Here is a 13,095-nt window from a genome sequence, read left to right as displayed (position 1 = left end):
TTGCCAATCTTTGCACATGGTTTTTCTCCAACAAAACTTTCTGAATTTGCAGAGATGCAGACAGGGACTTTGGGTTTGAGGGGAAAAGTATTGCGTGTGAAGTTCAGCCTACAATGTAGTTTGTTTTGCATGCAAGAGGTTTCTCACAGTCTCAGTATCAGAAACTGAAATTACTTGCAACCTTTTCTGCCTTTCCACTTCAATGTTTTCCCTTGGATGTAGACTTGTTTGTGTATATTTGTGTCTCATTGTGGCTGTCACTCTGGGAGAAGAACACTTTACTGTACTATTTACTGTACTGCCCTTGCTGTGGGAACTGTCACTGCAACAAAAGGTCCCAGCAATTGGAAAGGAAATGTGCAGTCGTTCCATCTAGTTATGACAATTGCTATGAATGCAAATTATCTCCAGCTTTATAGAAAGTATTTTCTGTTGAACGTCGAGAGTGACTTCAGTAGTGAAAGGCATATTTGCATATCAAGTTATTCACATGGGAAGGCTGGTAAAAGGGAAGGTCTCAATTTGTTATGTTTAATATCACTTTCAATTTTAAATCTTAAACAAAGAAATCCATGGGAATAATTGCTGGAAACTTTAAGTGACCTATTCACACCATGCTTTAGATTTGTTAAAATATTTACAAACCTTTTGATGAGCTTCTTCTACTTCCCAGATGTCATCGTTGAAATGAATGTAATATTACCATTTAATATCAAAACTTCCTGCAGCTCTATTAACAAGTTTCTCATGATGTAATTAGAAAGAAGGTGTAGTGTTTTCTTTGGTATCTGTGGGTAAAATGCTGTGCATACTTATACTCCTGTCATTTTAATGAAGTTACTTTCGACTTAGTTCATGTGGAATTTGGCTATACCCTTATCTATAGCTGGATATCTATCCTAAGGGACAAATATAACAAACGTTGTGCATTTTCTTTAGATTTCTTATAGGAAGACACTATTTCCAGTATCAAGGAGGTTGCTGCTATTCTGAGCAAAGTAAACGCTGTAAAATCTTTTAGGTCCTGATTTAGCTAGGTTTTCAGATGTGTCCATAACTTGCTTGAATAAACTGGAGTGCAAGCAAGTGCTGGTCCAGTCAGGGCATTCAGACCTCTCCTATATGCCTGTGTTTCCTTCTGTTCACTAATCAGTAACATGAGGTTCGTGGAAGGGCAGCATTTTGGAGTCTGAAGACACATTTCTATCAGAAAACATTTATCCTTGTCTCATTTGAGCCAATGGACGTCTCTGGTAATACTAAGGCTGGTGCTACTGCAAAGTTCACTCTACCACTAATGTAGATAGATGACTCTGGACTTCAATATCAAACACAGGACTAGTCATTACCATTTCTAACAAACATAAAACCTGCTTAGAACTTGGAATCTGCATGTCATTTCTCATCCAGAGGAGCCTTTGTCTTTTTTCTTTTTTCTAAATAAATAATGAACAAAAAGAAAGTGGGCTAGAAGGGGAAAAAATTAAGTTTTAATGGAAACATGTTTCATCTTTTCTGCTTGCCATAAAACATTCACATAGTAAACAAATTGATCTTTGTTCTTATATTCTTTAATAACATACAGTATTTTGAATTTTGTCATGGCTAGTGTATGGTTAAACCATGTTGTGATGCTGTTCATGTTCAAACACCTATTGTCACAGTTCTTTGACATCAAACTATATTTTTTTAAAAGAAAAGTTGTGTGTAACCTGCTTCTGTTCATAACCACCTTTGTGAAAAGGTTGTCTTTTTTTTTTTGTCTTTTTTTTTTTTCCGACGTTTCAGTGTATTAGTGGTAATGGTGTTTTCTGACCAAAACCGTTTTTTCTTGGGACATAGTTCAAAGTCCATGCACTTCTGTGGTCAGCCCCTGTTTTGTGCCATACAGTACTTTTCTGAATGCTGCACCCCCACATGAGCAAGGCTTTTATAGGATGCTCTGAAACATTATATTCTAGACTGCTAATCCAATCGTAGGACTGTTACAATGCTGAACAGCTGACAGAGCTATTTGAAATAGGGGTGTGTAAAAAAAAGAAAGTGTCATTTTGGTCCACTTTTCAGAGTGGATGGTGTTATAATATATAACCTTTTTTCATTTCTTAACGCAGTGTAGTTCACAATAATTTAAAATACTCTATAGACATTTAAACGATATACAATAATATAACTTAATCGGATTCCTCAGTTGTACTTAACAAATACTATTCTAATATATTTACAGTATCTAGTACCATAAGACTGTGCATTACTGTGCTTGGGAGCTTTATTTGCTTCCTGTCAGAAATGTAGTGAAAGTACAGTATACCACTATTGTTCAACAACAATACCCATAAATCTAGGGAACTTTAAATTATATCAATTGACTCTGGCATTTTGGGGGCCCCTGCTTACTTCCATGGGGTTGCACTCATTTATGCCAAGGCTGAGTTTGAATCTCTAGTTGGCACTTAGAAACCAGCAGCAACAACAACAAAGCATGAGTGATTTGAGTTTGGAATCTTTGGAATACCCATCAAAAGGGTATGATTTTCAGAGTGTAAGAAAGGCTTGTGGTCAGAAAGGCAGGACCTCACGAGTATTCAAACCAAGGTGCCCAGGTGGCTGGTTACTTTGGATAACACAGGCCCACAAATTTGGGATGTAATCCTGGATCATCCACATACTCAGCATGGGAGCTGGCGGCATGGCAGCTCCACTGGCCCCTTGCCCCAAGAGCATAATGTGGTGTAGCATGTGCTCCTGTGTTGGGTGAGGAGGCCTCATGGCTGTGCAGCCCCTCACAAAAGGTAACAGGATGAAACGAAAGCTAGAAATGCAGATACACAGACATTAAGAAATTTTTAATCCAACTTTTCTGAAATTCAGCTAAGTATCCCTGATGCAAGCAAATTAACGTGATTAAATGTGCTGTATTGTACCTGGGAGTATCTGGCACTTGGGGTTTAAACCACTAGATTCTACAGTAGTAAAACGTCTGAGGATTTTTTAAAAACTCTCATAGGGAAAAGGTGTGTAAATTAGAATTGAATGATGGTGTGAAAAGTCCACTTCTTTCTTAACATTCATGCATTTACTGGGCTTATGTTATTGCCAACCTTAGAATAATGATGACACAGACTAACCCAAATTTTGGCTTTCCTATGCTCATGAAGCCACCGCAGCTCACAGGTTGCAGCAACCTAGTGTTCAGCTACCATATTTTTATTAACTTCTCAGCTCATGCTGAGCATATTTTTTTCAAAAACTATTGATAATATTATGTTTTAACCATTAAAAGCAGTGTCATGCTTGGAAGATCCTGCCAGTGCATTTGACTGCAAAGCAAATCTGTAATGTTTGTCAGAGCATGACTTTGTATCCTGAAACTCCCTACAAGGAGCTGAGGGTAGATGATCCACACCTGAAGCCTGAATCTAGAAGAGTCATTCTTATTCAGGAGGCAAGTGGGGAAAGTCTTCATTAAGCATTTGTAACCACAGCTTCACATGATCTTTTTGTTCAGTTCTGGTCATTGCTTAAGGCCTACAGTAATCAAACTCTCTACTAGTGGAGTGACAACAGATCAGTAGCATTGAAGAACTTAGGGAGAACCAAATACAAAAATCATAAAGTCAGAGTTCCAATCAGTTTACATTTAGTACAGAATTAAGACATAGCTACCCGTTAGTGCTTAGAATTTTTGATACTATTAAAAACATAAATAATTATTTTTAATGTTCATTCAAAGAGTTCCAGTGTCACTGGCAGCTGATGTAATTTTGTGAACTTTATTTTTTCAAGCTGATAGTGGAGTACTTCCGCCACAGATTTTGTCTCCCTACCAGTTGTAGTTTTCTCTCTACCTACTTTCTTAGCAATTTAGTTTTTTGCAGCAAGACTGCTTTGTTCTAGTCAGTGGAGATTTCATTTCCTAAAAAAAGTCTTTATTTGCACAGGGCTTTGTGCTTTTGTTGTCGTAAAATATGAGAATGTGTTTTTTCTTTAAAATTTCATGGGAGCTGTAATGCAATCAGCTTCTCTGATATGTATAACTTAAAACACTTACTAGGAGAACTCTATAACACCCAGATTGTAGTTTAAAAAAAAAAAAAAAAAGAGAGAGAGAGAGAAACGGTTGTCATGTAGTTGTCAACATCACCTTAATCCTGTTGCCCTTGTTTCCAAAGCAGTCACAACAGCCAGCCAAAATGCACCATCCGTAGAGGTGTAAGTAGTGGGGAGAGATTGGTTGTTGTGTTGTTTTTTTTTTTCCCAAAGATTAGATGTGCAAAATGATGCTGTCGTCATTCGCTGTACTCCACTGTCTTCACTTGTGGCGATTTGCTCTGTTCATTTGCGCATGATGCCGTTATTTGCAGGTGAACACCTCTGTCCGCTCGCTACATGTGTTGCACTTCACAAAGCAGCACCAGTGGAATTTGCAATTACACTGCCACACCTTGGTGTACTGGTGTGTGTTGTAACCTCTTCCGCAGCACATCATGTCACACCCATCTGCGTTGGGAGAGGTTCGGTTACAGAGTCGTCCCTGGGTACCAACACTCCCCGTGGAAGCATCTTCCTCACAGTAGTTGGGTGACTTTTCGATATACACTAAATCTGTTTCCATTGGTTTCTGGTAACTCTTGATCTGCTTAATCTTCAGGAAAGTTGGCTGTCTTAGTCTACTGGCTCGTACCACCTCCACTTGCACTGCAGCATTGTATTTCTCTTTCAAAATATATCCGATCTCTCTGAATTTAGGAAGTGTGGTCCAGCAGGTCTTGGTTGTGCAGGAACCTGAAACTCCATGACACTTGCACTCCAATTTCATTCTCTCTTCAAGCACCTATGTGTATAGACATTTACATATTGTTACTGAGGAAAATGACATTGCAAGCTTACCTAAATCTGTCTGTCTAGTTTATATTAATATTCATTAATGCTGGCTGAAATTTTTCAAATGCATGCCTATGAATCTTCTTGCCTCCCAGCAGAATGCTTTTAACACACTTTGTTTTACATGATGAGAAATACAGTGGTTTGCCATTTCATTACAAAATATTTTCATTCTATTTCCAAATATTGGAAAATATTTAACGAAATTTCAGGAGATGTCTTTAGAGACAAAATAAGACTACAATGACTTAAAAAAAATAAAATCGTATCATCTTCATTTTGAAAGCAGAAGAAAAGAAAAAAAGTTTTTAAAAAGTGTTTTAAGATTCAGAATATTTAACCTTAATTGCTTTAAGCAATGTTTAAAAAATATTTAAAAATTTTGAACAGCTTTAAAATTCACAGAACTATACTTTGTGGGTGTGTATTCACTGCATAATCAAAATTTTGCCTACATTGGCAGTGGTAATAGCAGCATTCCTATTAACTGTTTAGCCCACAGAGCACATCATCACCCTTAAAAGCAGCACTTCTTGCACCTAGCCCCATATCATGCAAATGTTCATCCATAAGTATATTTTTCACCCTGGGGCAATCACTGTGCAGCATTAGAGAAAATAAAAACCACCAAAGGGCTCTGCTGAGCTGTGAGCTGAAGAGAAATGGGATTATTTATTATTGCTATGGCTGTGTAATACCTAAGGATGCCTCCCTCCCATCATGGACGTGCATTCAGGGATTGGTGATGGTCTTGCCACCAGCCTCTGGAGGAGGCTAACCCAGCATCGGGTGGACCCTAAGAGGAATCCCAACGCTAGCAGACATTCATGCTCATGCTCCACTCCTCATCTTTAGTCTCATCTGTGGTTCAGACGCACCATAGCTGGCTCATCCCTCCTTCCCTGGGCACTGACACAGCCCTGGGCAAGGCAGGGAGATGCCCTCCTGCCTCTTGTGTACATGGGGAAGGGAGACTGGCCTCAGGGAAGTGCCTCTCTGTTTTTCTGCCCTTGCGCTGCCACTTAAGCCTAGCCATAACTGCACCCACAGTCATCATTAGCTTATGAAAATCAAGGCCTAAGAACAAAGCAAACTGATCTTTCTCTTTCACAATGGGATGCTAACAAAGAAATATGAGCTACCAGGCTTGTCTTGAAGCATTACTGATGCTGCGGACCATCTCCAATAGTGATTTCATTGCATATCCCAGAACATGATTGAAGTTGGCAAAGGATAAAAGGGACGAAATCTGAGTACAATGGCATAATGAAGTAGAAGGGAAGTAAAAAATGCTTACTGCTTAAGAAACTGGCCTTAAAATAAAAGCTGTACAGATCTGGTTATCCCTGCAAATAGAGGGCACCCTCCTGAGTTGTTCGAGTTTCAGTTAAATTGTATGGGGTTTTTTTGTTTTGTTTTGTTTTCCCCAAATTTGGGGGGTTTCAATATTAAAGAGAATATTTGGTTTTGATTCTGACTTGCCAACATACAGTAGCAAGCACAAGACAGCTGAGCATCCTAGTCAAAAATACCTTAGACTTTCTGGAACCACAGGCTTTTCCCATGTCAATATCCATTTTGCCTTTCAGTGCTCAGAGGCAGAAAAGGTGGCTTGCAGCAAGCGTTACTGGGTTAGGGAAGAAGCTCCTGCAGTTGCAATACTCTAAAAGTAAAATCAGCAAGGCTAGGATGAGCTGCTTTCTATGGACACTGTAACAGCCACTGCTCTCTAATGAACTGTATCACCCACCTGTCTTCCCCATAGTTAAAAACAAAAAACAACAACAACAACAAAAAGTCAAAAAAAGTGCCACCTTCTGCAATGGCAGCAATGTTACAGTAGCTGCAAGTAGAGGGATGCCTTATGAAATACTCTAGGGTCTGTCAGGATTCCTCTGACTCTACTTTGTGAGTAGAGTACTCTTCTACTCATCTGTAGAAGAATGTGATTTTTTTTCAAAGACCTTCCTTCCTCACCCCCCTAAAAATAAATTAAAAAAAAAAAAATACAATCCTGTTCCACAAATTTGTGTTGAAATAATCTATTGGTATTTAGATGTGCATGATGTATATATATATATTTTTTTTTTAATTGCTTGTTTCGCTGACATTGCTGAAATACATTGTTTTAAACCAGCCTGTTTCTACAGCTCTCTCTTTTGACTGGTGGTCACCATACAGTTGCAGACACAAGCACTGCAGCAAAATCCGTAACAGAAGCTGGATGGAGGTGACCTTCTCTACAGCAACTTCACAGAGCACTACAGGATGTAAGGACTTCAGGAAAGCATTAGCAATGGGACTGATCCACCATGCCTGATTTGCGTTCCTCTTCTCCCTAAGTAACAGTTCTTGGTGAAGGGCAGAGGTTTGTGGTTTAGTATATGTTTTACCACATTCTGTGAGTGTGTGTGATGTCTGATTTTTAGTTTGGAAAGGCCAAGTCAGTAATTGGCCCAGAGAGTGGGAGGAGGTGAAGCTTGTGAGGCTCCTGGTTGTCTGTAGACTTAACGCTCTGGACACTGTTTTGAGGAGCCTTGGTCTCTCTTGTTGATATGCTTACCTCCTACAACAGAGAGTGTCATTGTTCTTGGAAAACAAGATATTACCCACTCAGGTGTCCTTGGTGATATCTTCGTATATGTATATTTATATTTATATGTGCATGTGTATATACCTTTATCTGTGTGTTATTTGGTTGAGACACTGTTTTTTATATACAGCACTGCCTGACACACTTTGTAGTACCATCTGCAGCAACTTTATCCTAAGTTTTGCTTTTTTTTTCTTTTTTGTCTTTCTGAAGGTGCAGTTCCATGAGTCATTTTGGTGTACAGAAATCAGATTCCAGCATTGTATTTTTTCAGATATTCCTGACATTTAAATTTGTGAAAGATCTTGAAAATGCAAGCCACGCAAAAAAGCATAAGTTTCAAAATGTATTAATTCATGATCCTGAAGCCAATCTTGCAGGTTTTTATTTTTTATTTTTTTGGAGACTTCTCTCATGAATGTGGAATGCTTGGGGTTACAACACCGAGCACAGGCCCAATCATCAGGTAGTTAAATTCCTGAATGCTATAATTTGTGTGCCCACAGTCAGCTGTGGGTATAAAATTGTGCCCAAAAACTTGGAGGTCAGGGAATACAAGGCCCAAACTAAGCAGATTCAAAGTAAGATTTTTAAATATTTTTTCCTGTTTCTACACAGATGCTGCTGAGCATTCCTCTTTGCTAGCAAGCCAGCACGGTCAGGCTTTTCCAGAGGTGTGGTTGTGAAGCCCCACGAAGCACAGTGTGGAGATCCCGGAGCAGGCCCTGCCGCTGCTTTGCAGCTTGCCATTTACATGGATAGCCGCACCTTTCTACTTGGTATCTCAAGCAGCTTCCCACTTGCAAGGTGGTACTGGGCCTGGCAAAAGTGGTAGTGTTTGGCCCTCCCCACGCAGTACTGTGAACAAAGAGTGACTAGCATTTTCTTCCTAAATGTCCCTCCGACTTATTTTTCTTCAGCAAAATTCCCATCAGAGCTTCGACCCTGAGCCCTAAAGATACTTATTTACTCAAATCTGATACATTATGCCAAGGTAGGTGCCTGATTAAAGACTGAAAATCATTAGCTTGTATGACCCAGTCGTTCAGCAGTTTCATTTGTCATATGTCAGTGCCTCATATCTAATCTCAAATAGTTTACAGCAAGATCTACTTCCCAAAGCAAATTCCCATCGTTGGACCGTGCTGCCTCAGACTAATAGTAGGAACATTCTTTAGGTCCATTTTCCACATGCAGGCCCACTCCCACTCCAGTAGGATCTTGCCAAGTAAAATTTTCTAACTGCTGCTACTTTGTTAAATGAATTGTGAAATATAACATTAAAGCTTTCTTATTCCACATATTTTTATACCTACATAAATCATATACTGAAAATACAATTTGAGGGTTGTGTGCTGCCAGTAAAGTAGAAAAACCTAGCAAAGACTGAAATAAAACAAAATGATATGCATGAAAAGAAACTCATTTTTTCAAGTTCCATATCTAGACCCAACTGCATAATATCAGATACACTTTCTGTACATATTAAAAATCCTATCTGGATAAAATATGTAAAAACAATAGTAATGTTTTGTGTGTGTTTGTTTTGGCTTGCCTTGTCTGGTTTGTGTTTTCCTTAGTGGAAATGCACATTTTTGGACCAGATGTTGAATGTAACAAAATCCATATTAGTTTTTGACTGCAGTATCAAAAAGAAATTGAAGACATTAAAAGTTTTCCCCCATCAAATATGCAAGTGATCAGCTTTTGCCTTGGGTAATACCAGTACCCAAAGAGACAGATTGTGGTCATGAGATGTCACCATCCCCTTGCATACTTGAGCGGCTGCAGCCATGAGAGCTTATGGCTGGGTACCAGCAAATTTTAGTCCCAGTGCAGTCTGGTGTCCAGCATTGCTGGCAAAATGTTGACATGGACCCATCTGGGAAACAAAGTTGGGTTTGGGGTTGGTTTCCCTTCCCTTCCCTTCCCTTCCCTTCCCTTCCCTTCCCTTCCCTTCCCTTCCCTTCCCTTCCCTTCCCTTCCCTTCCCTTCCCTTCCCTTCCCTTCCCTTCCCTTCCCTTTCCCTTTCCCTTCCTTCCCTTCCTTTCCCTTCCTTTCCTTCCTTTCCTTTCCTTTCCTTTCCTTTCCTTTCCTTTCCTTTCCTTTCCTTTCCTTTCCTTTCCTTTCCTTTCCTTTCCTTTCCTTTCCTTTCCTTTCCTTTCCTTTCCTTTCCTTTCCTTTCCTTTCCTCCTTTCCTTTCCTTTCCTTTCCTTTCCTTTCCTTTCCTTCCCTTTCCTTCCATTTCTTCCCTTTCCTTCCCTTTCCTTCCCTTTCCTTCCCTTTCCTTCCCTTTCCTTCCGTGTTCCTTTCCTTCCGTGTTCCTTCCCTTCCCTTCCCTTCCCTTCCCTTCCCTTCCCTTCCCTTCCCTTCCCTTCCCTTCCCTTCCCTTCCCTTCCCTTCCCTTCCCCCTTCCCTTCCCTTCCCTTCCCTTCCCTTCCCTTCCCTTCCCTTCCCTCCCTTCCCTTCCCTTCCCTTCCCTTCCCTTCCCTTCCCTTCCCTTCCCTTCCCTTCCCTTCCCTTCCTTTCCTTTCCTTTCCTTTTCCTTTCCTTTCCTTTCCTTTCCTTTCCTTTCCTTTCCTTTCCTTTCCTTTCCTTTCCTTAAAAAAAAAAAAAAAAAAAAAAAACTGACAGCCAGGGGTTCTAATATTAGTAGGATGTAATACTACTCTAATACAAATGTCCTCGAAATATTCTTCATTAACAGCAATCTAGAGAGCCCAAAATAGAGCAGTTTATGTCATATTTCATCAGATTGTGTCCAGCCCTATGAAGAGAAGGCATACTGGAACCAGCAAGAGAGCAATACTGGTGATTCAGCTGTGTATTTTACTTTGTGCTCCTGCTTGAGGCTACTCCATCAAGCATCAAACCAGTATTTCTACTCTAGGAGGGAAGGTGAGGAATTGACTTACTGTGTTTACTCCCTCTTTTATTGCATCCCTATTTTTTTTATCATTTAGTTTGGGGGAGCAGGGACGCTCTGTTTGGCAGTGGATCAGTGTCCGGCTGCAACACGAGACGGCTTTTCCCTGGCACTGGCCACAGCTCAGCAGGACCAGGGACATTAATTCACCTCCTTCTGCCCTTCACTTGCCCCCAATCCCACTGAATGCATTAAAAAAATGGAAGAAGGTTGTTGCTTTCTTTACCCATGTTCTCCTCCTGGCTAGCAGGAATACAAGCCTGGGAATTTGAGACCTCCTGCCCATCAGATGAAAGTCCCTACTGTTATAAGGATGGGCTATAGAGACTATTATGAGGATGTGTTATAGACACATCTGGGCCTCTTCCTGCCCTTCTAGAAGAATAGAAAATAGCTTCTAAGTTTGGGCAGCAAACTGTTGCAACCAGTTAAAATTTCTGAAAAGTATTTTCACAGTGAAATGTTGAAAAAAGTGAAAATCTCCAGATGCATCCCTTAAAGCATCCCCAAAACAAGTGCAAATACATTATTTCACAATTTTTTTTCTACGGAAATTGCTGTGAAGCTTGCAGATAAATTTTTAAATATCATCTTAAAGAGATGAAAATACTTCATTGTCGTTTTTACCATGTCAGACAATATAGAGATGTCAGGTTTAGGGGGTGTGAAGTAATATTTTACTAGATGAATGATATGTACATCTTGTATACACCGCATAGGTTGCACTGGCAAGTCCATTTCTAGAATAAAACCGTTTAACAAGTTCTAAAATATTTTGCTATTTCCCCCCTCTAATTTTAAAGCAAAATGTTCAAAATGTAGGATAGTACCAGATGTAGCTTCTGGCAGTCGATGTTAAGGGTGTGTTTCTGGAAGAAAAAAATAGGCTAGTAAATCCAGCCCAACTGGAAGCGGGAGAACTATCCTCATGAGATTTTGAGCCAAAGCTTGCATACTCAGGACATATGGATAAGCATTAGTTATCCATCTAACCCACCCAAGCTGTAACACCAAACTTTTTGAAGTTGGATTTATAACTGTCTGCAAATCAATTTAAGTGGAAAAGTGGAAAGTATGCCATCAAGCACAAATATCAAAAGCTTTTCTTTCATGAATATTCTTACAATGGAATTGCAGTGAAATAGTGTGTCTCTTTTAGAGAAAAAAATGTTCAGCAAATAATGGGATCAGGGCTGTAAAACCTGGAAAGTCACATTCTTTAAATCACTGAAATGACTTAGGAAACAGAGTCACATTTTGAAGAATATTTTAGGCTTACAAGAGAAGAAAATTAGTTGGCTTTCAATTTTGAAACTGGGATTCAGGCTCCATTGCAACTTCAGAGCATGTCATCCAGAGTTTGAGGACTGTTTCTAAACTTTATGTCCTGCTAGGTAACTGTGAAGGCAGTTTGCAATATATTAAGGCGTATGGAGCATCTTGCAAAAGTGAGCTTATTAATTTAAATATTTCAGGTGAGGTGAACTGAGCTAACACTTTCTTACATATTTTATGCACAAACAGCACATATAGATTTATATATAAATATATACAATGACGTGCACACACACACTCTACATATCTATATATGTGTATATGTATATATATGTATATACATAATGGTGACCAACAAATCACCTCATTTGCTGTTCTACTGCCAAAGCATGTCAGCAGAAAACCCTTCCCAGTACCACAGTTCTGTGGCACCAGGAACTGTGAGAACTAGTCATGGCTTAGATGGAAATGTTGTCCCACGTAATTGAATAATCTCTTTTAAAGACAGTCTGATTTTTTTTTTTGTCCCCACTCTCTTATTGTTTCAAATGTAAAATAAGATGTCATCTTCCAGGCATTCCAGAAAAACAACAAGCAAAACCCATTGACATTGCAAAGGAATAAATATTGGGATGGTACCAGGCTGAGTTTCCGGCAGTCAGTGTTATGGGTGTGTCCATGGAAGGGAAAGAAATAGGCCAGCTTTTTCTCCATGTAACCACAGACATTGTCTCTTATAAGAGCTTAATTGATTCATAAACTGTTAGAAATATTTCATGTCTTCTATTTGGTAAAAACTGTGATCTGCTACCAATTTGTCAACTTGTTCTTCTAGCTCTCTCTCCCCGCCCCCCCCCCCCCTTAAAAACAAACAAACAAACAAACGCATTTTTATCATTGAGATTCACCATGAATGCTAGTCGTTGTTTTGAACCTTTCTACAAAAAGTTAAGATTAATGGCATGTGTTCCCAGATGTTACTTTTTCTAAGTTCATTTATCTCAGAGTAAAGACACTTGTTTCTAAAAATACACGGTAGAAAGCTGTCTCATAAAACAGCATTAAAGCTTACTTGGTTTTGTTGCTATTTAATTTTTCATTACTCTATAAAAGTTTTGCCCACAGATCTCTCTGTAATCGTTCAGATTTACAACAAACCATTCTTTCCCCTTTTCACAGTAATGTTTGCATTAGGCTTATGCTAGGCTTCCTTTGGGGGGTTGTTTTCATTTACCGCACTTGTGCTTTCCATTCTGAATCATAGCAGCCCTTTAAATAATGATGGTGAAGTTAGCTGCTTTGTTCTTTTACACTGCATGGCACTATTTGCAAAGCAAAAATCTTCCATCAGTAGCATCTCATGTCATCAGGAATCTCTAAGCATTTATTTCTTCCAAATGGTGCCAATGGCAAGTTT

At 39.4% G+C, this 13,095-nt stretch overlaps 1 protein-coding gene across 4 annotated transcripts in view; it reads right to left on the bottom strand.

Moving 5' to 3' along the window:
• Positions 1 to 1,778: 1,778 nt before the first annotated feature.
• WNT7B (Wnt family member 7B) overlaps positions 1,779 to 13,095 on the bottom strand; it is a 97,765-nt gene continuing 86,448 nt past the window's right edge. For all 4 annotated transcript variants that reach the window (XM_040564659.1, XM_040564670.1, XM_040564648.1 and 1 more), the window contains exon 4: positions 1,779 to 4,834. In XM_040564659.1, coding sequence (XP_040420593.1) covers positions 4,355 to 4,834 — 480 coding nt within the window. In that variant the 3' untranslated portion in view covers positions 1,779 to 4,354. The remainder of the gene's footprint in view (positions 4,835 to 13,095) is intronic.

The sequence above is a fragment of the Cygnus olor genome, chromosome 1 (genome assembly GCF_009769625.2).
Source record: "Cygnus olor isolate bCygOlo1 chromosome 1, bCygOlo1.pri.v2, whole genome shotgun sequence".
In the NCBI taxonomy this organism is placed as follows: Eukaryota; Metazoa; Chordata; class Aves; order Anseriformes; family Anatidae; genus Cygnus; species Cygnus olor.
This window is presented reverse-complemented; position numbering and strand designations above follow the sequence as displayed.